Source organism: Salmo salar, chromosome ssa06 (genome assembly GCF_905237065.1).
Source record: "Salmo salar chromosome ssa06, Ssal_v3.1, whole genome shotgun sequence".
Classification (NCBI taxonomy): domain Eukaryota; kingdom Metazoa; phylum Chordata; class Actinopteri; order Salmoniformes; family Salmonidae; genus Salmo; species Salmo salar.
Window position 1 is genome coordinate 58,307,805 of NC_059447.1, and position 25,168 is coordinate 58,332,972.

At 44.6% G+C, this 25,168-nt stretch overlaps 1 protein-coding gene across 3 annotated transcripts in view; it reads right to left on the reverse strand.

Moving 5' to 3' along the window:
• Positions 1-2,832: 2,832 nt before the first annotated feature.
• Positions 2,833-25,168, reverse strand: part of LOC106607718 (transcription regulator protein BACH2) — a 104,148-nt gene continuing 81,812 nt past the window's right edge. For all 3 annotated transcript variants that reach the window (XM_014204974.2, XM_014204973.2, XM_014204975.2), the window contains exons 3-5: positions 18,190-19,773; positions 9,644-9,850; positions 2,833-8,301 (exon numbers count right to left, since the gene is read on the reverse strand). In XM_014204974.2, coding sequence (XP_014060449.1) covers positions 7,816-8,301; positions 9,644-9,850; positions 18,190-19,773 — 2,277 coding nt within the window. In that variant the 3' untranslated portion in view covers positions 2,833-7,815. The remainder of the gene's footprint in view (positions 8,302-9,643; positions 9,851-18,189; positions 19,774-25,168) is intronic.

Genomic DNA, 25,168 nt, shown 5'->3' on the forward strand with positions numbered 1-25,168 from the left:
CTGTGCGGATTTGCTGGATATTGACGGGAACTGGAACACGCTGTCGTACACGTTGATCCAGGGCATCCCAAACATGCTCAATGGGTGACATGTCTGGTGAATATGCAGGCCATGGAAGAACTGGAACATTGGTGGTCAGCTTCCAGGAATTGTGTACAGATCCTTGTGATATGGGGCCATGCATTATGCTGAAACATAAGGTGATGGCGGCGGATGAATGGCACGACAATGGGCCTCAGGATCTCATCAAAGTATCGGTAGCTTATGTCTACCCATACCATAACCCCATCACCACCATGGGGCACTCTGTTCACAACGTTGTCATCAGCAAACCACTCACCCACACAAAGCCGTACATGCTGTCTGCCATCTACCCGGTACAGTTGAAACCGGGATTCATCCGTGAAGAGCACACTTCTCCAGCATGCGAGTGGCCATCAAAGCTGAGCATTTGCCCACTGAAGTTGGTTATGACACCAAACTGCAGTCAGGTCAAGACCCTGGTGAGGAGGACGAGCACGCAGATGAGCTTCCCTGAAACGGTTTCATCAGCTGTCCAGGTGGCTGGTCTCAGATGATCCCACAAGTGAAGAAGCTGGATGTGGAGGTCCTAGGTTGGCATGGTTACACATGGTCTGCGGTTGTGAGGCCGGTTGGACGCACTGCCAAATTCTCCAAAACAACATTGGAGGGGGCTTAAGGGAAGATAAATTAACATTCAATTATCCGGCAACAGCTCTGGTGGACATTCCAGCAATCAGCATGCCAATTGCATGCTCCCTCAAAACTTGAGACATCTGTGGCATTGTGATGTGTGACAAAACATCACATTTTAGAGTGGCCTTTTATTGTCCCCAGCACAAGGTGCACCTGTGTAATGATCATGCTGTTTAATCAGCATCTTGATATGCCACACCTATCACATATATATGGATTATATGGTTATCGGAGAAATGCTCACTAACAGGGATGTAAACAAATTTGTGCACAACATTATAGAGAAATAAGCTTTTTGTGAATATGGACCATTTTTGGGATCTTTTATTTCAGCTCATGAAACATGGGACACACACTTTGCATGTTGCGTTTATATTTTTGTTCAGTGTATGTTTGCATGGGTAGTTCTAATTTTAGATATGTCACATGCTATCTTTGCAAGAAATATCTGTGGCATCAAATATTTTTTGTCAAAGTGATATGACTGCAAGCTACTTGTAGTGACATTTTGCACACATTAAAATTACATTTAGCTAAAAGACAGTATTCTCATAAGATGAGAATTCAACATTTTGATTGATAATACATGTAAAACATTGTGGGATATGATGATAAACTCCACTATGTACATATTATATCTCAAAATGTAAATATGATTTTTTTTTTAAAAAGCACTTTGATATTGTTTATCATACAGAACGATGATAAAGTTGGAGATGGAAGTGCTCTTCAAACTTAACAAAATGTGAATTTATTGATGAATATCTTGAAATTTTGTAAACCCTGCAATGGATGCTTTAAAAAAATGGATTACAATATCTTCAACACTTGTCAACTTTCTTGATATCGTTGAGAAATCTATAACCTGTTTGCTTGCACATAATGTTTTTCTGGGATCTGATGTACAACTATTAAAATGCAAACATGTACAGTCACATCCAAAATTATTGGCACCCTTGATAAAGATGGTAAAAAAAGACTGTATAAAATATTTAATACCAATACTGAGCTATATTGTATGCTGAAGAGAATTTGAATATTATTTTATTTTATACTAATACATGTGCTCAGAGAACAATATTTTGTTTAACAAGTAATATGAAAAAATCTCAAAAAGATATGTGTCAAAATTATTGCCACCCGTTTTCAGTACGTTGTGCACCCTCCCCTTGCAAAGATAACATCACTGAGCCTTTTTCTATAATGTTTTATGAAATTGAAAAACACGTTGGGAGGGATATTAGACCATTCCTCCATATAGAATATTTCCAGATCCTTGATAGCCTTCGGTCTGTGCTTATGGAATGCCCTGTTCAATTCAAACAGCAGGTTTTCAATGAAGTTTAAGTCCGGAGACTGAGATGTTGATTTTGTGGTGTGTTTGGGGTGATTGTCTTGCTGGAAGATCCACTTGTGACCAACAGTGTCCTGGCAGAGGCAACCAGGTTTTTGTCTAAAATGCCCTTGTACTTGGTAGAGCTCATGATGCCGTGGACCTTAAACAAGGGCCCCAGTACCAGTGGAAGCAAAACAGTCCCATAACATCAAATATTCGCCACCATATTTTACAGTAGGTATGGGGTATTTTCTGCATATGCATCCTTCTTTCAAGGCCAAACCGATCACACAGAGCTTTATTTTAATCTCATCTGACCATAGCACCTGGTTCCAATCCAAGTGCCAATGCCATTTAGCAAACTTCAGGTGTTTACAATTGTTGGTGGCTCACAATACAGGCTTTGTTTTATGGAAACCCTTCCAAATAGCCTTTTGGCATGGAGGTGGCGTCTAATTTTAGATTTAGAGACTTGGTGACCCCAAGATGCGACCAAGTTCTGTAACTCTCCCAACTGTGGCTCTTGGACTTTTCTTTGCCTCCCAAACCATCTTTCTCACTGTGCACGAGGACAAGAAACGCTTGTGTTCTCTTCTTATGTGATTATATTACACCTTATTTCAAATCTGATATTATTTTAATCAGATAATCTATATAATACCTTTGATTAATTTACAATCACACCTTAAAAGTACAGATTATGATTTAGTGAAAGAATATGACGAAGTAAACAATATTTATTTGCATTTGCAGATATAAAGAAAATGACAAAAATAATGTACATGATATGTTTCTTTATTTCATAAACAGAAATGGTGTCTAGACAAAAATGTCATTTATATAACACTAGCAATTGAAACGAATGAAAATGGGGTTTACACAACACTGTATTTACAATGGTTATTAAGTCATTTTAATTCATTAGGGCTGTGTAGCATTTGAAAATGAACAAGGTAAGTAGAGAATAAGCAAATAACAGTTATTTCAAATTGACAATATTAACACAAAACAGTCTTCTAGAAAAACGAGAGAGAAAAACAACTTTGTGACTACAAGCTTAAGAGTTATTACATAAAAAAATGATGCACCAAAATCTACTAATACAATAATCCATATAATCTGTGTAAAAAGCATGTAAAAAAAACCCACCTGATGCAGTTTGCTGATACAGTCATTGACCAATTATGAGAGGTATGAAGGATTTCACAGGTAGATAAGTGTGAGAAAGTCCGCACTGGTGGTTACTCAGAAATGGGGGGCGTAGGCCCCTGCATACACTCACGTCACTTGAATGTGAACTATGGCCTCTGCAAGTTCTAAGGCAAAAATCGGAGGTGCACTTGTATCCATGTAACTCTGAAACATCCCCAGCTGAATGAAAAGACAAGTTGAGGAAACACATCGTTTTCTGTTTACAAATGTAAAAACACGAAACAGTCCAATTTTAACCTACCAATTTCTATATACATGGCAAATTGAATAAACACACCTTTTTGTAAACATATTTAACTTTTCTTTTACTCCTAAAATGGTCTCAGCCTGTGCATGTAATCAGGATACCAGTATACTGTATTATAAAGTTGAGCAATTTGTGAAAAAGGAAAGTTTTGTTCATCTTTTCAAAACAACAACCCTTGGAGTTGGAGAGACAGTGTTTCTTTCACAGAAGCAGCACAGAAAAACTAAAACAAACTAAAGTTCAACTAAACGAGAAAATAACACAGCACAAAAGTGTTTTAAAAAGATAATGCATTCAATGCACCTAGCTTTACAACAAATATCCACCAACTAATAACCAAAGCCAGTTAACAAATCAAATTACATGGATTTTTTGTTGTTGTTGTGTGTTTGGCTTGTAAGGAGGGAAATCCAACTAATAACTAAACGTATTACCAAAACATAATTCAATTATTCATATTTGTACTCCAATGTACTGTGTACTCTCTGCAGTCTCTTGATGGGGTAGATCTGTATCGGGCCAAGCTCATTACACAGTATTTGCATTGGTAGAAATAAGCTTCGGGAATATAAAACCAGAGTTTAAAGCTATACTTTCACACACTCAAAGCAAAGCCAAAAACATCAAAGCAAAACAAAACCAGCTAAAGTTACAAAGGTCTGCTCCAAATTCAGAAATGGAGAAATAAAACACTTGGCACCCTGAGACGATATACAAAGAGCAATGACTGGTCCTGGTTAAAGTTAACCAGACGAATCACTGTGTGATTGAGATGATGACACAACAAGCTTATTTCACCTGGAATGCTTGGGGGGGGGGAGGGGGGGGGGGCCGTGCTCTAATTTCAACCACTGGCCACCATAGTAACACCACACACAGCATATCAAGCATGGAGTAGCTCTCTCAAGGCTAGAGGGTTAAGAGGTATGGACTGGACTGTCATATGACTGGAGGGAGGTGCTGCTTTAAAAACTCTTCATGTATCTGCATCCACCAACCAGCCTTTACATGAATCCAGGGGCTCTCTTGGTAGAGCAAAAAAAAACAACAACGAGGAATTACAAATGTTACGTACAGTAGCCTACACACCAGAAATATGCTTGGCACTCATTGCTATCCAAAGAACATCAACAGTAATCATAATAGCATTATAAGGACATCTAAAAACAGATAGAAGGATATCTATTGGTCTAGCTTTGATGGAGGACAATATAAACTTGATGCATTTCAATACATTTCCCCCAAATTTGACATTTGTCAAAGTGTAGCCTAATGAGTGTCCTTTTCTGGTGGAACGTCATGCTTTTCACTTTTACTTCAAAAACGAGTAAGAAAAAGTCGGAATTGCATATGGATTACACAAATGTCCACTTGTATCCATCTATCTTTAGTTCTCTGTTTTGTATGTGACAATGGGGATGAATACTGTTCCACTTCAGTGATAGCATACGAATCAGAGCAAAGTGGGAAAAGAACCTCGCAAACAACAATTTCAACAGGCAATCTAGACTGGAGCCTTTAAGCAAGGATGCCGTTACGACATGCATTGTGTGTGTGTGTGTGTATATGTATTCATATTTGTGCGTATGCTTGTGGTTCTCTGTGTGAGACTGTATATGAGTCTAGCTACAACCTTAGGGAAAATTAGGTGTATGGTGAAATAATCAGACTAGCAAACACACTGTAAAAACACAGAGCACTCGAATACCATAAGGGGTGTTCTCAGTCAGGACTGATTGGAGAACTACATAACTGTGTCCAACAGGGGGCAGCAGAGTAACGCCAAGGGGAATTTGCAGACTCCTCCATATATACAGTTGTATTATCGCTCTATCCGACAAACTGTATAGCTTTTCGTCCTGAATTAAGTTAAAGTTATGAGCAAAGCTTTATATTCCAATTGAATTCACTCCTCTTCATAGGTTATGGCTCTATTTTCTTATATTCTGTATTTTCAAGCACATCTCTGACTGTTGAACAGATAAGAAAAGTATTTCTGTATATTTACATTATAAATGTAAATGAAATGTACATTATAAATGTAAATATGGTTAATCAACAAAAGACAGAGTAAATCATTTAGCTGAGGACTATCGTTAGAAGCAAACGTAAGCTAGACAAACTAACTAGGTAAAATATACAGGGGCATGCGTTCACATCACAGAATATGATGTTTTTAACAAATGTACAACCAGGGCAAAATTTTTACTATATCATATGATTGTTACTCAATCAGTTTTATGATGACACACACAGTGCTCTCACATGAACTGAAGTCTCAATTAGCTTATTCAATTCTTAAAGAATTACAAATATAAGACGTGAACAATCAATATTATGTCAGCTTCCTTTTAGTTAATAACCCTGTTTACTGTAGTTTTTAAAAATGTAATGTCTTCATAGAGATATTTATATCAATATTAACATTCAATGCGTTTTTTTCATTTAAGTGCCAATTCAAGTGTTTCGGTATCAGACGTTTTCAGGGTTCTGAACCAGACATAAACCCTCTATGAAGTGCTATTTTAACTAGTTATAACTGAGCATCTGGTGCTGGAAGGAAAGAGCCTGAATTGAGGCCAGATTTATTGGAGAAAGTATCCTTGGTAAATATAATATACATTTTTTTTGGTTTTTTTTGGCAGACAGAATAGCTATCCCTCAGCTTGGGAAGATGTCTACCTCACACATTCCTTGACAACATTGAAACATAACAGAAATCCAAAGGGTGTCTGTGAGAGTTTTCCCCGTCATACATATAGCATCTTTAAATACTGATAAGAAGAAATAAAGCTTCCTCAAAAACACAACAAGCTGAAACTCATTTTCACATTTAAAGTGGTGTCAAAGTTTGAATGGATGTGGCTTGAGCCACTGGTTAATAACATTACTTACACTGTCCTCGCCAGCAACATCCAATTTTCATGCAAGGGGCTCTGAAATGAATGTACGCGTGTGTGCGTGTATGTGTGTGCGTGTCTGAGTGTGTGTGTGTCAAGCTGATTTCCTGAGTTTAAGAACACCCACCCTTATGGGGAATTTTCCTTTGGGCAGGAAACAGCAAAGCGAATATTTTCCCTTAGCAAAAACCCCAGTGAAAAGAAACGTCTAAGCCTCTACTTGTATAATATTACTGTGACAGTCACCATGCTCCATACTATATACATTATACGTTCTGCCCAAGCAAGCACTTGAAAGTTATCATTACAACATCCAAACACAATGGTATTGCTGATGTGTGGGAACCAGGACTGGGGTCAATTCCATTTCAATTCCAGTTCATTCGGAACGTAAACCAAACTGCAATTCCAATTTCACATTGTCCTCATCGAAAAGCCTTCAAGAGAGTTGGAATTCAGTGTACTTCCTGAATTGACTGGAATTGAAATGGAATTGACCCCAGCCCTGGTGGGAACATAGCTATTTAACCACCTGTCAAATCGTTTGTTTTTCTCTTTCGTTTCAGTGCTGCAGAAGGCAAAGGAGGAATGTTTCGGTACTGTCCGTACACATTGTTTTGCTGTACAGAAAATGCAAATGAGTGAAGCAGAAGACATTTTTGCATATGAACATTTACAGTCTAACTGCTTCATAAATCTCTCACGTACAGAAGCTGTATTCTTATTTTCATGAATCATATTGAACATTCAGAAGATTTCTTCCTGAGTTTGAATTGCCGTGACAAGGGCCACCGAGAGAGAGTGAGCGAATAAGCGAGAGAGAGAGAGAGAGAGAGAGAGAGAGAGATAACACAGAGAGCGAGAGTGTTAAGAGGTAGAAATAGATTGATAGAAAATAGCCGGAGTAGGAGAGCGATCGGGAGAGAGACATAGAGAGAGAGAGAGAGAGAAACAGAGAGAGAGGAGAGAGACAGGGAGATAGAAACTGTAGGTTGATCCGAGAGACAAAGAGAGCTGTTGTTAGGTCCATTGAGGTTTGTATTGAAGATGTGATCTTCGCCCGTCCCTGTGAGTAGACTGTAATACATGGATAAAGAACACTGTGGAGATCGCTGCCTGCCCGGTCACGGTGTAGCACCATTGTAAGAGGAGTATTGTGTGAGAAGTTCCCACTCTGTCATGGTTACAGAGAGGAGAATACCCGGAGAACAGTATTGCTGCTCTTAAGACAACTGTAGTGTCAACCTTTAAAAAGACAACCAAAAAGACATACAAACAAAAAAAACTTTTTCAAAGAACACTGGCCAAGGCTGACCACCTCAACAACCCCGAGAAAGGGGTTTGTCAGAAGAAAATCAAAACTAAACATGAAATAATAAGAACACAGATATTAAAACCACCGTTTACTGAGCACAGTCCTTTCTCGGCTGTTCGTCAGTTGTACATTTATCAGTCATTTCCTGGCAGAAGTCTACCGTCACTGTCTGATTGGACTGTTCATTCAACGAGAGCCCCGCCTCCATGTATAACCTCGTCTCCTGGCCTTCCGCCTCGTTGCTGCCCGCCCCCGCGTCAGCCCCATTCCCCATGACCAAGTCAGGCTCGCTCTCTGAGGGCCCGGGGGACTTGAGGAAGCTGGGCTCCGGGGTGGCTGAGCCGGAGCGGTTGGTGAGGTCAATGCTGTTGGAGGCGGCATTGCCGGCAATGTCGGTGGTGTTGGTGCCGGGCTTCAGGACCGGGCAGTAGTGGTTCAGGGACTGGACCTGCTCGGGGCTCAGCTGCACGTCCCTGCACACTTCCTGGGACAGACAGGAGAAGTTCTCCCACAGCTCACCCATGCACTCCTTCAGCTGGTTCCTCTCCGTCAGCAGCTTGTCCTTCTCATTCACCTGGTGGACACACAAGGAAATATTGGGACTAGTGTCACGAGCTGTGGTCTGACAAGGAGCAAAGAGACATGCAGTGCATACTGTGATGCCCTTTGACACTGCAGCTGCACAGTCGATGTTCTATTACCGCTTCACACTACCTGTAGCAGCGCGACATGGATACATTACTACATGCCATTCACCTCTTCGTATCAACATAAAAGAGTTCACATGACCTAGCTTTGTTGCTTGCTCACTGAGCTTATATTAAACAATGCATGCTTTTGATAAGGTTTGTGATGAGCGAGCATTTCCAGGATGCTGTGTGCACTGAGGGTAACACGGGACCAGGTGGTGGAAAGCGGTTTGAGATGATGAAATTGTTCTCATATCCTAGGATGCTGCCGGGCGACATCGAGGGGAAGGACTGTCAGTCCACTGTGGAGTGTAAAGCACTCGCGTGTGTGTGTGTGTGTGTATATGTGTGTGTGGCTGACACACACAACACATCAAAGGCCCGCAGCTCCACCCCCATCATGGAACAAAAGCACACTGGCTGCCTGTGAGAGACCACCTGCCGCGACGCCACGGAAACGTGGGGGCGAGGATGTAGGAAGAGAGACATACTCTTCATATTGTTCCCCCTACACACATTGCTGTACTTTGACAGCTTGGCAGCTGGAGGACAGTCGGCCGGCGTGAAAGTGCTGACACGGTGTTGATGTAATTAATATCACTCTATCCCAAGGTAATGCTTGTTGCACTGTCAACATATTTTTCTTTTTTGAATGTATTTTTATTTAACTAGGCGACTCAGATAAGAACAAGTTCTTATTTTACAATGACGGCCTACCCCCGGTCAAATCCGACCCTAACCCGGACGACGCTGGGCCAATTGTGCGCCGCCTTATGGGACTCCCGATCACGGACCAGTTGTGAGACAGCCCGGGATTTAACCAGGGTCTGTAGTGACGCCTCTAGCACTGAGATGCAGTGCCTTAGACCGCTGTGCCACTCAGGAGCCAACAGTTATCATTAGTCCAGGGAGAGAACGGTACTATATAGACGTCACATGGTTCTACTACTTTACATGCCAGCAGGTCCACACACTATGTGCTGTAGTACTGTATGCGCCAGAGGAGGCTGGTGGAAGGAGCTGTAGAAGGACGGGCTCGTTGTAATGGCTGGAATGGAATGAATGGAACGGTATCTAACACATCAAATGTATAGAAACCACATGTTTGACTCCATTCATTTCATTCCAGCCATTACAATGAGCCCGTCCTCCTATAGCTCCTCCCACCAGCCTCCTCTGGTGCGCACAGTATATCTATGAGAGAGACATGGCAAGAGACACACTCACCAATTTTCTGATCTCGCACTCCAGGTTCATGATACAGTCAAGCTTCCTCTTGCGACAGCGCTGCGCCGCGATGCGGTTCTTACTCCGCCGCCGGACGTCATGGATGAACTCCAGCTGCTCTGAGGTCAGTTTGTGCATTTTTACCATCATTTGGAAGTCGTTCCGTGGAAGATTTGTGATTTGATCTACAGGGAAAGGAAGCTTAACCTGCAAATCAAGAAATTACAAATGACTTTTCACATCCGACGTGATACAGCGTTCACTTTTGAATTGAATACGGAATGAACATGAACGTGAACGAACATGTAACAGTTTGACGAAACCTTGCTGATTAGACTTTTATGCACATGTCAAAAAAACGGTCAGCCACATTTTACCACAAGATGGTGCCAGAGCGCCGTCAGGACCAGAAATAGAGAACGTGACTTACATACAAAGCCTTCAGCACTCTCTCTCTCAACCTGAAATATTGAACATCGTGTAACCTATTCTAGTGCAGAGGGGGATAACATGATCCAAGAAATGAGTGTCTCGCCATCTGTCCCTGCTAGCTTGGAGAGGTGCCAGCATGACAGATCGAGGAGGGACAGGCAGGGACTTGTCACCCCCCATCCATAATGGTGTCAGGTGATATCTGTAGGGCATGATATGTAACATCTATACTAGGGGTAGGCAACTAGATTCAGCCATGGGACGTTTTTTTGTCGGAGAGGATGGTTGGATGAACGAAACATAATTATAATCATTTGTACACTGCAAATTGACCCCCAACTAAGCCCAAAAATAGATTGTATTTGACAATAACAATCATTTCATAAGTTGAATAACATTGAGACACGATCACGTGTCTCTTTTTCTATTCATGGGAATACTTGGGAACAGATTTCCTGAATTTATTAACACATTTGTTGCTGAATTCCTGGTGATTTGACAGTCTTTTTTGACCCAAAACACTACAAACTTTAGGGGAGGGAGGCAAACAAATATAATCTTGCAGGCCAGTTCTATACTATCAACCTACAATAGTCCACAGGCACTGCAGAACAAAAGAAACACGCAAAGCCATACTTTCTTTGACACCTTCAGTCACATAGTGCAACACTAATCCGGAGAAAAATCATTGGCAATAAAATACAGATAATTGCAAAATCACAATACATTATTTCCATGGATTTGCTGCCAATATCCACGAGGGTGTGATTTTTTCCTCCCACAAAACATCTATAGATTGCCTGATTCTTTCTGTTCCCTTAGGTGCTGACAAACCTTCTGATACCGACATTTCCCAGCGGTACCTCACAGCACCAGGGAGCCGTAGCAGAGTAGCTGGGGGGGGGGAGTAAGGAGAGAAAGAAACAGGATGGCAGAGAGAGAGAGGCGAGGAGGAATAACAAAGAGCCAGGGGAAGACAGCCAGAGAGCTTTTGCCAAGATGAGATGAGCTGCTGCTCTCTTCCGCTCTGCTCTCTCTCCCCGCGGCTGCCTCTCTGGAGCACGTCAAGAACAAAGTCAAACGCCGAGGAGGGATAGGGGGGAGGGAGGGGTGAGGAGAAACGTCTCCCCGTTCTCTCTGTACCTGGCTGCTGAACCAGGGCCAGATGGAGAATCCAAAAGCCCCTCGTGACTGCAAACTGAGCCCCACCAAAACAGAAGACTTGAGGACAATGGACTGGGCTGGAGCCTGCTTACACTCCCTCAAGCTACTACTACACACACACACACACACACACACACACACACACACACACACACACACACACACACACACACACACACACACACACACACACACACACACACACCACAGTGAGCCGAGATATACGGCATCACCTGGGGTAAGTGCTGCACTTCAAGGGACAAAGCAAGGTGCCTATTCACGAGCACATCGGAATCACTCTCCATTGAAGAGCAAATCTAGATGTCAATTTATCCCGGCGAGACAGGCTTGAATTTCCTCATTAGAAGCCCTCAGTCCTCCGAGCCGTTGAGCCTACTTCTCATCTGGCCGCTGCATGCAGACACATGAATAAATAATGGGAGGAGATTTCAAGGCCACACTAGGCCCTGCGGGCTCCCTCCCACTACCAGCCAGGGTATGACAGTAGCTACAGAGAGAATGAAGGCAGGAAGAGAGGGAGGGCAATGGAACACATCCACATCCTGCCTGCTCTATGTGATCTAAAAACAAACAGAAGATGACTCTGCCGGTGATGATGGCCCCATTAAGCGCCATCTAATAACCACTAGTTATAGAGGTCTATGGAGTGACCAGACAGATGTACTGATGAGGGAGCTCTTTCCCTGAGACAGGCTGGGAGAGGGAGATGTACAGATACCTCTCCACGGCGAGCGACCTTGTAATGTTCTTTTCTTTTTTCTTCCCGGCAGTGGCGTTCAGCACGCTGAAGGGGTATCTAGGTATATTTAGTGGCTCCACCAGGAGAATCAGTCCAGCAGCAGCTCTGACGGCAGTCATAAATTCAGACCCAATGGGTTCTGGATTCTCACTAACTTTCTTTTCCGCCCCTTCCCCCTTCTGTCTTTCCTTCCTCTCCTCTTTTCCCCTCTATTCCCCCCAGACTCAATCTTTCTCTGGGTCACTATGCTGCAAATAGGTCCAGAGTGAAAAGTAGGGCTTATCTGTTACCCGGGCGGCACTGTTTGTGCAGTGCCTCTTTACCCTACTTCCCTCTCCCCTCAGACACACAGAGAGAGGCTGGGCATCTGGCTGCCTGCAGGTCCAGACTTGGGCCGAGCCTTAGGAGTCAGATGGTGGGGCGGCCCGACGATGACGGCTAACGCCTGGGGTCAGTGAGTTCTGTACAGCCTGACTGCCAGTCCTAATCTGTAGGTTTGGTGACCCACGTTGAGCCCTGGGAGGGAGTTTAACGCTGCAGCGTACTGTGCAAGAGAGAGGCATGCAAAGCCACCTACTACTGTGTTCCTTCCTAGCTATTGACACAAGCCCTGAGGCAGTAAATACAGATGTAGGATCTTAATCTGATCACTCTTTTGTTGCTGAGAATTTGGAAATGCTAATTTGTAGTGTATTCAAGATTTAAAACGGCTTCTAAAGTTTGTAATTTCCACTTTAAAATGTCAGACCTGATTTCCCCTAACACATATTTTTTATCAACCCCTACAAAAAATGTCCATTAATTATAATGTACATAATAATCCACATTTCCTGGCTCAAATTAAGATCCTACATCTGTACTTCCAATTTTCAGAGCAATTTTTACTGAAAGGTGAAGCAATTGACTAAAATGGCCATGCACTGTGAATTGTTTTTCAGGTCTAACCGTCTCCCACTAGCTATTCCTGATTTCTATAGCGCTGCTATTGTGACTGTGGCTCTGTCTCTGCATCAAAAAGAGACCGTAATCTGGTGAGTACGATAAACATGAAATGTGAACACTAGCGTCTTTCTATGTTGATTATACACTACGTGCTCCCAGTTACACAGTGATAAATCACTTGTTGGTTTATAATGTGATTACAGAGCATTATGCGTCCTATGAAGATCTGGGAGAAGATCATGTTGTTACAGAACTCTGTTTAGTATCGTATTGCTTTTTCTACCGTAAACAAACGCTGTTGCCGGAACCCCCTATGAGAGACGAGTTAGAGAGGCTCTGTGGTGAAGAGATGGGCTGTGTGTCTGTGGGTACTGTTACTCCAGGATGCCAGGTCCCAGGGGATGGAAGGCAAAGTGGCAGCACCCCAGCTGGCTTTAAAGCTGACACAGAGCCTGTTGGATCTCAGCTGCCAGCCCCAGCATCCCACCGTTCCCCGCTGGGCACAACAACAGCCTGACTCTGTCTGCACACAAGACAAATAACGAAACCTAAAAAAAAAAATCAAAAAGGCTGCACCAAATCAGTATAATGTGGTTTACACTGTATGCCCCAAATTATTGAGACCACAGATGCATCATAACAAGGGTGGAGCAAGGAGTTTTTTTAAAATAATTTTTTTACTGTAGACTATAATAGAAATAACAGAAGTGATATTTAGGTTTGTGCGCTTCCTGTGTCACACGTTCATTCAGGGGTTAACGTTTGGTGGTGGGCGAGATAGGAAACGTTGTGCTGCTAATATACCAACTCTACTTCCCTATCACTCCCACCTCACTCTCAGATCAATATTTGCAGCATACTGTGACCAGACAGTAAGACTGAGCTTAACGCCTACACAGGGAGAGAGATAGCGTGTGAGAGAGAGAGAGAGAGAGAGAGAGAGAGAGAGAGAGAGAGAGAGGGGGGAGAGAAAGAGAGAGAACAAAAGAAAGAAAGAAAGAAAGAAAGAAAGAAAGAAAGAAAGAAAGAAAGAAAGAAGAGAAAAAGAAAGAAAAAGAGAGAAAAAGGTCTCAGCTCTTTAATTCTCCTTAATCACTGTGAATTCCATCTCCTTAATCACTGTGAATTCCATCTCCTTAATCACTGTGAATTCCATCTCCTTAATCACTGTGAATTCCATCTCCTTAATCACTGTGAATTCCATCTCCTTAATCACTGTGAATTCCATCTCCTTTATCACTGTGAATTCCATCTCCTTAATCACTGTGAATTCCATCTCCTTAATCACTGTGAATTCCATCTCCTTTATCACTGTGAATTCCATCTCCTTAATCACTGTGAATTCCATCTCCTTAATCACTGTGAATTCCATCTCCTTAATCACTGTGAATTCCATCTCCTTTATCACTGTGAATTCCATCTCCTTTATCACTGTGAATTCCATCTCCTTAATCACTGTGAATTCCATCTCCTTAATCACTGTGAATTCCATCTCCTTAATCACTGTGAATTCCATCTCCTTTATCACTGTGAATTCCATCTCCTTAATCACTGTGAATTCCATCTCCTTAATCACTGTGAATTCCATCTCCTTAATCACTGTGAATTCCATCTCCTTTATCACTGTGAATTCCATCTCCTTTATCACTGTGAATTCCATCTCCTTAATCACTGTGAATTCCATCTCCTTAATCACTGTGAATTCCATCTCCTTTATCACTGTGAATTCCATCTCCTTTATCACTGTGAATTCCATCTCCTTAATCACTGTGAATTCCATCTCCTTAATCACTGTGAATTCCATCTCCTTTATCACTGTGAATTCCATCTCCTTAATCACTGTGAATTCCATCTCCTTTATCACTGTGAATTCCATCTCCTTTATCACTGTGAATTCCATCTCCTTAATCACTGTGAATTCCATCTCTGCTTCCTCCTCTGTGGGTGTAGAGTGCAAAAACATCGGCTGGTGTGGTGTACTGGGTTCCGTATTCACAAAGCGTGCTGATCTAGGATCAGCTCCCCACTGTCCACATAATTGTATTCATTATGATCTGAAAAGGCAAAACTGATCGTAGATCAGCACTCACTCCTCTGAGACTCTTTATGAATCCGGGCCATGGTCAAAGTTACAGAGGGGCCTCTCCTGACCCTATTGACTGATTCACTATGTATGATGTTGTCCAGCTGGGAAGCAGTAGAAATACAGTTAAGGTGTAAAATTGTGGCAATTAAAAAGTTAGCCCAGAGTAGTGTAGTGTCTGCTATGTGTGAGGGTGTTGCTAATGTGGCTACCAGATGTGGGCTCATATGCAACTCCCTCTAACCTCAGTTCTGGGAGCAGCCAGGAGACCTTGTTTGACTCGGACTACCTTGAATGACTATTGCCTCCCTCTGCCAGACTAGCCTCCAGTTTAACAACTTCCTTCCCTGTCAGAATTCATTGTTCCCAGCGCTGGGGCTGCAGCTATTTTCAACAACAGCAGCGTTGGGCGCTTGCCTGGCTAGCTCTCCCTGAGTGGGGCCCGGTCTGCCTGTCATTTGCTCTGCAAATACACAGAGGGAGAGGCATGGCAGAGCCCTCCCTGGACGCGAGCTGTGTTTGTTTGTACAGCCGACTCACTGGGGGGAATAAGGAAAAGAGGGCCCCAGGAAGCATGAGGTAGCAGTTTTGTTGCCAGATAAAGCTGGAGGAAAAAGCACGGCGGGATTTGGCCCCACGCTGAGGCTCCTTATGTAAATGCTCTCCTACGCGTCCATCCATAAGAACATGTAATAAACCAAACAGCACTACTGAGAGAGGTTCTCTCACACACAGCAGCATCTGAGACCAAGCAGAGTCAGCCAACCTCATTCATAATCCATCTTATCAGCAGCATCTGAGACCAGGCACAGCCAGCCAGCCTCATTCATAATCCATCTTATCAGCAGCAGGCAGATATAACTCCATGCGGGTCAATAGAGGTCTGACCAGGGGAGAACGACTGCCCCCTCTCATTGAAGCCACGGCAGTTCAAGGCCGACCGTGGCACTGCAGGCATTGTTAGCAGAAAACAGGATCCCCCCATTATAGTGAATGTAAGAATGGAAATCTTCATGGTCAATAATTGTGTAAAAAAAAAAATACAAATGAAGACAATCACGGTACCAATAATTGCTTTTAATACACCAGATGTTTGTCCTTGAAACAATCATTTTTTAATTGCACAAAGAAGAAATTACAAGGGTAATTTAGTTGCTAATGGCAGCCTGCAGTACCCCGGGCGGTCTTCAACTTGAGTTACTCCATGAGAGGGGGCAGCACTGAGCTAGCCTGCAACGTCACTTCCTGGAGTAGCTCAAACTGAGCATGTTATGTCTCCATGAGACGCCATCTTATCCGACTTCATTTGGCTTCAATGCGCTATTGAGTCTTCACATAGGAATGAATGGTGTCACGTGATGAGTGACTTTGTCCATTCATATATACAGTCATTGGATCTGACAGTGGATATTGTGCGCTGCTAATCGACTGCCTACAATAGAGTGTAGTGTGTGTTCCATACACTCTTTGACTCGTACAAGATAACAAAGGGAACTGGAAATGTCTGAAGAGTCATTTTGGGGCTGCTTTTCTCTTCCTCGACAGCTCTAACGCTGTAAATTACAATTGTCTATAGTAGAGCACTCAACAGTCCTTCAAACGGCCCATAAATCACTGGGTGTGGGTGCCACTAAGGTAATAATTACACATTACTGCTAGGGCTGTTAATCTCTCTGTTTGTGCACAGAAGAAGTGCCTGACTGGATTCTTTCCACAGTCCCTGTCATGTGGCTCCAACACCTGCGAAACAGGGACTAGGCTCTGTGAATCTGATCGCCATGGCAACGCACCCGTTTCTTTCTCTCTCTCTCTCTCTCTCTCTCGGCTCCCTGCGCACTTCAAGGTCTTAGGCTGAGAAGCGGCGAGCCTTTATCTTCCAGGCAAAGGGAAAACACGTCTGCTTGCAACAAAAGCAAATGCTACGGATGCAATAGCTTCAAGATGAAGTTAGAGGCATCAGAGGCGTTCTGTATGAAGAAAGAAAGGATCATTTTACATTTCCTTTTGATGGAACAAAACAGCTTTCATCCTGATTATAATTGTACACCTGACGAGGCTGTATTCTATTTATCCTTAGTGATCTCACAGTAAACAACAACAACATCAACGACAACAACATCAGGGCTGTTCTGCAGTCAGCCTGGAGGACATCGGTTGTCTGGCCAGATGGATTAGGGGATGATTAGGGGATTGGCAATCCATCCTTGTCAGCAGCACGCCAGGCGCTGCAGGATGCAGTCTCATCATGACACAACGCGGAGCAGCCCCCACCAAACCACGTGCACAATACAGCTACATCCTGTTTCATTACGCTGCTATTGTCCGATCGCTATCGCAAACATACTGTATATGCTTTATAGCTGTGTATAACACAACATAGCCTACCTTGCGTATATCTGTCACATACATTATAAGCTATATTTGTTTATAATACAACAAAGGCTACTTTCACCTTCAAGTAGTGCAGGTGTATTGGTGATACAGCATACACATATACAGTGTACATGCCCAGAGAGGTGTCTCGACAATTAGCAGATGCAGATTGTGTGGAATTGGATTAGAGATGTCAGGTTTGTGGAGGGATAATATCAGCTATTTAGCATGTGACAGCTAAGGGGGGACAGAGATAAAGCCACAGGAGAACGCCTTCAGACTCCTCCCCAGCTCCGGCCATCTACATCTCAGTCTATTAGCCTTTTTTACACACACCAGCGCTTCCCTGTCCATAGGATCAACCAATCACAGCCCTCGACACAACCACCGCATCCCCAGGTGTGTGTGTGTGTGTGTGTGTGTGTGTGTGTGTGTGTGTGTGTGTGTGTGTGTGTGTGTGTGTGTGGGCTCAGATTGTTCTAGCGAGCGCGTTTGGTTTGGACCCTCGCTCCTATTCAGACTCATTACACAGATCACAAACCGTGCGTAAAGCCGATTAACATTATCAAGGCACATCTGTGCCCCTGTTCTGTTCACGGTGGTGTTGCAGTAAATCTTTTATTGAAAGAAAATACTCCCGCTTCAATTACATGATGATCTAATAACTGTAAATGCAGACCCAGAGAGCTAGGTTACTGTGAGATGATGATTCGTCTCCAAGGTGGGACTGGGTGTATGAGGCATTGTGTACAACATGAGAGAAGGCGGTGTGATAGTGTTAAATTCACTCACCTCTGGCCCTTGCTCGACTCGGCACGACTCGCTGTCACCCTCGGAGAAGGATCCCGACTCGTCGCTGGAGTTGGTGCCGTACGACTGCTCGCACTTGATCTTGGGGCGCACCTGGTTGAAGAGGGCATCTCCCCCTATCACACCCTGGTCCTGCTGGTCGGTGGCGAGGCGGATCGCCACGTTGGAGCATGGGGAGGAGGAGAACTCAAACTGGGGCAGGCTGCAGGGTGAGCCACCGCTCCCGTCCTCCGCGAAGGAGTAGGAGGAGCAGGAGCTGGAGGTCCGCGTGCGGGTCTCGGAGGGCGGCGAGCGCGTGCACACCTTGATTGGTACTGGGCAGCTGGTGTTGGGTCGTGGGTGGCAGAGGAGCGGCGGGGGCTCTGTGGTGGTGGAAGCGAGGGTGGGGGCGCTGCTGGGAGAGTAGGTCTGTGAGGTGGGGAGGGACTGGCTGGCACCAGCCCACAGACTCTTTGGCGTGTGCTCTGAGAGCTCCATCTCCAAAGAGTTCCCACCGGGGTAGGAATGCGCCGGGGTGCCCAGACGGTCGCAGGCCCCTGAGGAGGAAAAGATGACACTGCGGCGGTCCAGTTCCACTTCCTGTTTGCAAACGCCGTCGCAGGAGGCGGACTTCAGCGACGACAGCATCGGAGGGAAGCCGTCCACTACCTTTGGGGATGTAACAGACAGGCCCAGCTCCACTGCAGTGAAAGGCCTGAAATCTTTTGTTTTGTGATCTCCCTGAGTGGTTTCTTTGTCTTGGGGGCAGACGCTGGCGAGTCTGTTGGCGAATAGCTGTTGTGACACGTTGGGCAGACTTGGCAGGTCCGTTCCTTTCTTGAAGAAGGCGCGGAGGCAGGTGGGGGACTTGCTCCTCTTGACAGAAGAGGGGGATACCACTGGGACACTGTCCAATTCCATGGCTGTCACGTCGTCCTTGTCATGGCCATCCTGCTCGTCCCCTGACAAGCACAGCGAGATGGCCTCTTCCTCTGCCCGAGGCTCCACTTTGATTTGAGCCACCGACGGCCTACTCTGGTCCCGGACCGCCCCGTCGCTGATGCCACCGCTGGTCTCCTTAAATAATAATGTGCTTGGAAAACCTGAGGTACTGGTGTGTGAGGAGGTGTCGTTATTGTGCTTGTTGCAGGCCCACTGGTACTTCCTGTATTTGGGGCAGCGAGGGAGGTCCGACGCTCCGTGCCTGTCGAAGTCCAGTCGTCCGTCTGCGAAGTCGCTGGGCACCGCCATGGCTAGCTGGTCCGCGTCTGGTGCTTGCCGCAAGGAGGCCAAGCATTCAGCGCGCCGCCGGGCCCGGGGGGAGGCAACCTTTGATGTCGTCTCAGACTGCATGCTCTCGTCCTCGGGCTCGTGGTTCCCCTCGGCCGGCGCCACCTTGCGGCATAGCAGCAGGCCGTCCTCCTCGCTGCGGAGCTGGGCCTCCAGGAAGCGAAAGCACGAGTCCTCCAGGTTGTGCATGCGCAGGAATTCGGCACAGCGGATGACCTCCTGGATGTTTTCTCTGCTGAGTAACAGCTTAGCAGTGTAGGCAAACTGCAACAATGGGGCGAATCCCCTGGCAGTGACCTGCGAAAAAAACAGGGAAATTGCCAGCATTACCATCAGCACTGCCATTGTTCTGAGCCCTTGGAGTGTGGTGAGACAACCAGACAGCTCTAATGACCATAAACAAACACTTTAAAGTACCAGTTAATCTTTTATCGGGTCAGCACCGAACTTTCTATACAGTCTAGCAAATAAAAAAAAACCAGTGGTGCTGGGCTAGCTGGCTGGCTGGTTGTGTCCAACTCCCATTTTCATTACAATAACCCTTGCGGCATACTGACATTCCACTGGCCCACCACAGTCTGTCTGCCCTGCCGCCCGGCGGTAGCCTATCCCTCTCCCCGGCAGTTTCCGCCCACCCCTAGCCTTGTGTTGTGTTAATGTACAGTGTAGGATCATATGGATTGCAGCTCCTGCTGCTGCCTCACTTTCATGTTCAGTCCCCTGTAGCCCCTCTGAGGTGAAGTACCTGTAAAGACTAATGATTTGCAAGACAGTGGCTAATCTTTATTGCAGCCATGTGGAGTAAACTAGGATGAGAGAGGGAATCCTACCATTTAGACTTAATGCTGGATAATTAGGTAAACTCCTGAGACTGCAGAAGCTTGGCCGCCCTCTACTACAGTTGTTATTGAAGACAGAGAGACAGGAGGAAGGAGCCAGGCTAGCTAGCTGTTTAATACCGTTCTGTTTGGCGTCTGTAGAGGGAAACCAGTGTTAAGCTCAATTTGAGAGACACATCCCTTGCTCAGGCAACAGTAGCACACAGTGCTGTTTCACTACAGTTTCTGATGACGAATGCACCTCTGTTAGGGACTGGCTCGACTGGGGATGTGCCACGTGAAACTACACAAGGCAAGGTGTGCTCACAAACACAATTACGAGGGCTTCACTTTGAATCGGGGAGCGGCATTGTTCAGCAAAGCACTTTACTTTGTCTGAGCGATGTCAAGTTCCCGGTAAGACTTAACGTGCTCTCTCAATGTGTTTTTAATGAGCAGGGAGAAAAGGCCCAGCGTTTACTGATTATTTTTGCTTTCCATTGTTGGGAGGAACAACACAAGATGAATGACCTTGGTGTAATGGTATTCTCTCTCTCTGAGAGAGAGGACTGCCCGCTGCCCACTGTCAGCAGTAGAGACTCCAATGCTCGGTGCCACGCACCCTTCTAGTAAAACAGGATATTCCCTCCTCAGAAATCAAGCTCACAAACCACAGAAATTTGCTTTTGAAAAAAACTGGGCAGTGTAGACAAGGAAATACAAACATTGAGGGGAATAAAAAAAAAAAAAAAGCCTGAGGTCATTCAATCATTCCTAGCAGAAGGAATGAAATCACTGAGATGTGTGTTGATTGTGTTTAAAATAGACACGCTTGGGCCTCCTGCGTGGTGCAGTGGTTTAAGGCACTGCTAGCTGTGCCACTAGAGATTCTGGGTTCGAGTCCAGGCTCTGTCGCAGCTGGATGCGATCGGGAGACCCATGGAGCGGTGCAAAGTTGTCCGGGTTAGGGAAGGGTTTGATCAAACAATAACACTAGATACACTCACCTACGTATTTATTTGGACAGTGACACTAAAACTTTTAATTTGGCTCTATATTCCAACATTTTGGATTTGAGATTAAATGCTTTATATGAGACGACAGTACAACATGTCACCTTTTATTTGAGGGTATTTCATACATATCGGTTTTCACCGTTTAGAAATGAATGCACTTTATGTATTTAGCCCCCCCCATTAGAAGATGTCATAAGTATGTGGACAAATTACAGTATTACCGCATGGTACGGTATTTGCACCGCCCGCAACCGCAGGGATCTCCAGAGGGTAGTGTGGTCATTCCAACACATCACTGGGGGCACACTGCCTGCCCACCAGGACATCTACAGCACTCGGTGTCACAGGAAGGGCAAGAACATAATCAAGGAACTTAGCAACCCGAGCCATGGCCTGTTCACCCCGCTACCATCTAGAAAGCGGAGACAGTACAGGTGCATCAAAGCTGGGACCGAGAGACTGAAAAACAGCTTCTATCTCAAGGCCATCAGACTGTTAAACAATCACCACCTGCTGGCCTCTGCCCAGTACCCTGCCCTGAACCTTAGACACTGTCACTAGCCGGCTACCACCCAGTACCCTGCCCTGAACCTTAGACACTGTCACTAGCCGGCTACCACCCAGTACCCTGCCCTGAACCTTAGACACTGTCACTAGCCGGCTACCACCCAGTACCCTGCTCTGAACCTTAGACACTGTCACTAGCCGGCTACCACCCGGTACTCTGCCCTGAACCTTAGACACTGTCACTAGCCGGCTACCACCCGGTACTCTGCCCTGCACTTTAGAGACTGCTGCCCTATAAACACTGGTCATTTTAGGAGCTAGTAACATAAGCATTTCACTGTACCCGCTATAACATCTGCTAAACTTTGTACGCGACCAACAAACTTTTCTTTGATTTAGCCTAAAGCATGTTTAGCATGTTTTGGGGGCATGATAGTTATGCCTCTGTAACTTTCTCACTCATCATTTTATTCTCTATTCATTCACGATTATCCGTAATTTTACACGGGTGGGTGTAACCCTGAATGCTGATTGGTTAAAACTTATTCCACAAGTTACCAACGGCTAAATCTGTGACGTTAAAATGCCTATTTACTCTGTTCCATTTGACTGCGCAATCCACTGTCTCATCAGCCCAGCCAGGCAATTTATAGACTTGATCTCCACTATAAAAAGCATCTAGACGTTATCTCACATATCTTTTAGACTAACATTTTGTTTTCAACAGCAGAGATTTGTATAAACCTTGCTGTCTGTCTCTATGACATTTGCAACATTGTTTCAATATTCAAATTTGATCTCCAGCTGTTGCATAGTAATGAAGGTGTCGGGAGTCTGGATGAGACATACAGGTGGGCAGCTTTTCTCAGACAATTAAAATCATGAATCTGTATAATTTTTATAGATATATACAAAGAAATATCGATAGAAAACAGGTAAAACTAAACGAAGTGCAAATAGTTTGCAGTCTTTACAGCTTCAGTGTTTGAAGTGATTGTGTTAGCTGTGTTGTTGCCTAGCTCCTCTGAACAACAGTGTCCTGACGAGAGAGCACGTTTTCTATGCCAGGAGAAATCACGCCTCATTAGCTCATTGTTATAGACGTGTCTAAATAAATGTCACTAGAAAACACCTTAAACAAATGCAAATGCTACTGTTGTTATTCTGGCTGCACTGTTTGATGTGACTATAAATTAGCCATAGTTGGCTAGCTAGCAAGCAAGGGATGAGAACGTTGCCAGCCAGTAATGGAACATTTACAACGAACGACTGGGTTGCGTCCATAGATACAGAACAAAAAGACTTAACGACTGGGTCGCATCTCTGGCAACCGAACCGATAGAACGAACAACCAGCCAGCTTGGGTAGCAACCCTAGATTTGTGTCAGGACTATATCTTGTGGAAGGACGAAATAGTATGAATAAATACATCAAAATAAAGTTTTTAATATATGTAAATCATAATTTGAATAAGTTGGTAACCCGTTGTGTGATAATGCCGTCGAAGCCGGTGTTTGGAGGATATATTGGCACGGTTTGACTGCCGTAGACTTCGTCTCGGACCTAACAACACCCGTGACAATATATCCTCCAAACACCGGCTTGTCGACCATTATCACTTAATCATGGTAGCATCCACGTTAATGTAGAAGTGTTCAGAAACAAATTCTATTCCTATTTACAATAAAAGTGACTCCAAAATTATACAATGCGTTATTTACCATTCATTTCTATTGGGCACAACATAATCCGAAACACATCCAAAACAAACTGCAAATGCATCCAACAAGTTTGTAGTCACAACCTTGATGTAGTCATTGCATGCTAGGAATATGGGACCAAATACAAAACATTTGACTTCATTTATTACACTCTAAGCGAATTTGTCCAAATACACCTTCAAATGGGGGGCCTAGATACCTAAAGTGCATTGATTTCTAAACGGTAAAACATATGTATGGAAAATACCCTCAAATATAAGGTGACATTCTGTACTGTCGCCTCATATAAAGTATTTCATCTCAAATCAAAAATGTATAGAGCCAAATTAAATGTTTTAGCTTTACAGTCCAAATAAACACGTAGGGGAGAGTATCCTGATGTTACACACTATTCTGTGAATAGATAACTTACAGTGTATGCATTCAGTTATACCACACAACAACTCAATGATCATTTGAACTACGGACAACCTGCCAAAAACACTATGTGAAATCATTATACAGTATCAGTATAATTCAACATTTGTTCAACATTTGTTATGTATACTAATGATCTTATAAAATTCCTCCACTAAGCAGATGTTTCCTATAGAAAATACGTGTGTGCCTGTGCTGTGATGTGAGTGGGTGGGTGTGTACGGTGCACAGTGGGAGGGAAAAGGCTTTGACTGGACTCGCCACTACTGATGAGCACAGCACCTCTACTATACCACTGCAGCACCGCTCGGGCACATCAGTGTGCACAAACGCGTGCACACAACACAGGAACACAGACACCTCCCTGCAGACAGATGGAAAGAGAGAGAGAGAGAGAGAGAGAGAGAGAGACAGCGCGCCTCCTCGCCACGCACTGTCCACCCCTCCCTTCCTTTGACACACCCACAAACAGGGCAGATCCAACCAGCCGTCTTTAAAATTGAAAGTGGTTTGGGCTTAAATGAGGCTGGTCGGCTGGGCTTGGCTGGCCCCGCCGCATCAGGGCTGCTGACAAACAGACACGGAGCTGCTGCTGGGCTGGGGGAAAAGTGCTGAGCGTCGCCGGGATCTATTTTCAGCTTGTATCAGCAGCTGCTGCCTGCGGGAGCACCTCTTTATGTGTGCCCTGCACCATATGTGATTACTCCAGTGATGAAACCAGCACAGTAGCCCAATGAAGGCAAGCGTGAGGGATCCGGAGGGGGAGAAAGAGAGAAAATGAAGAGAGGGAGAGAGGGAGAGAAAGAGAGAGGGAAAGGGAGAGAGAGAAAGCCACACTAGAATAAATTAAAGGGTGAACAAAAAGCAAAGGATATAGGATATAATGAGCATTTCCTGGTCATTAGTGGATCGACTTTGACATATGAAGCGTTTCAGGCCGTTAACAGCACTTATTGCATGAGTTAAGACAAAGGGACAAATTAATCAAGGTGACAGATCTGGGCCATTTATGCTAATGTGGGCTTGTGGACTGGGTGGATCTGGCCCTACTCTGTGTCTGGGGACCGGGGGGAGGCGATACCATTACAGAGAAGGAAATTATAGCAAGAGTGCATCACAGAACCCTGACAATTCCCATGCCATTTTTGGGAAGTCCTTTTCAAATATCCTTTCATAAACAGGCAGTGTGGAATACTATCCTGCCCGTCTCTCT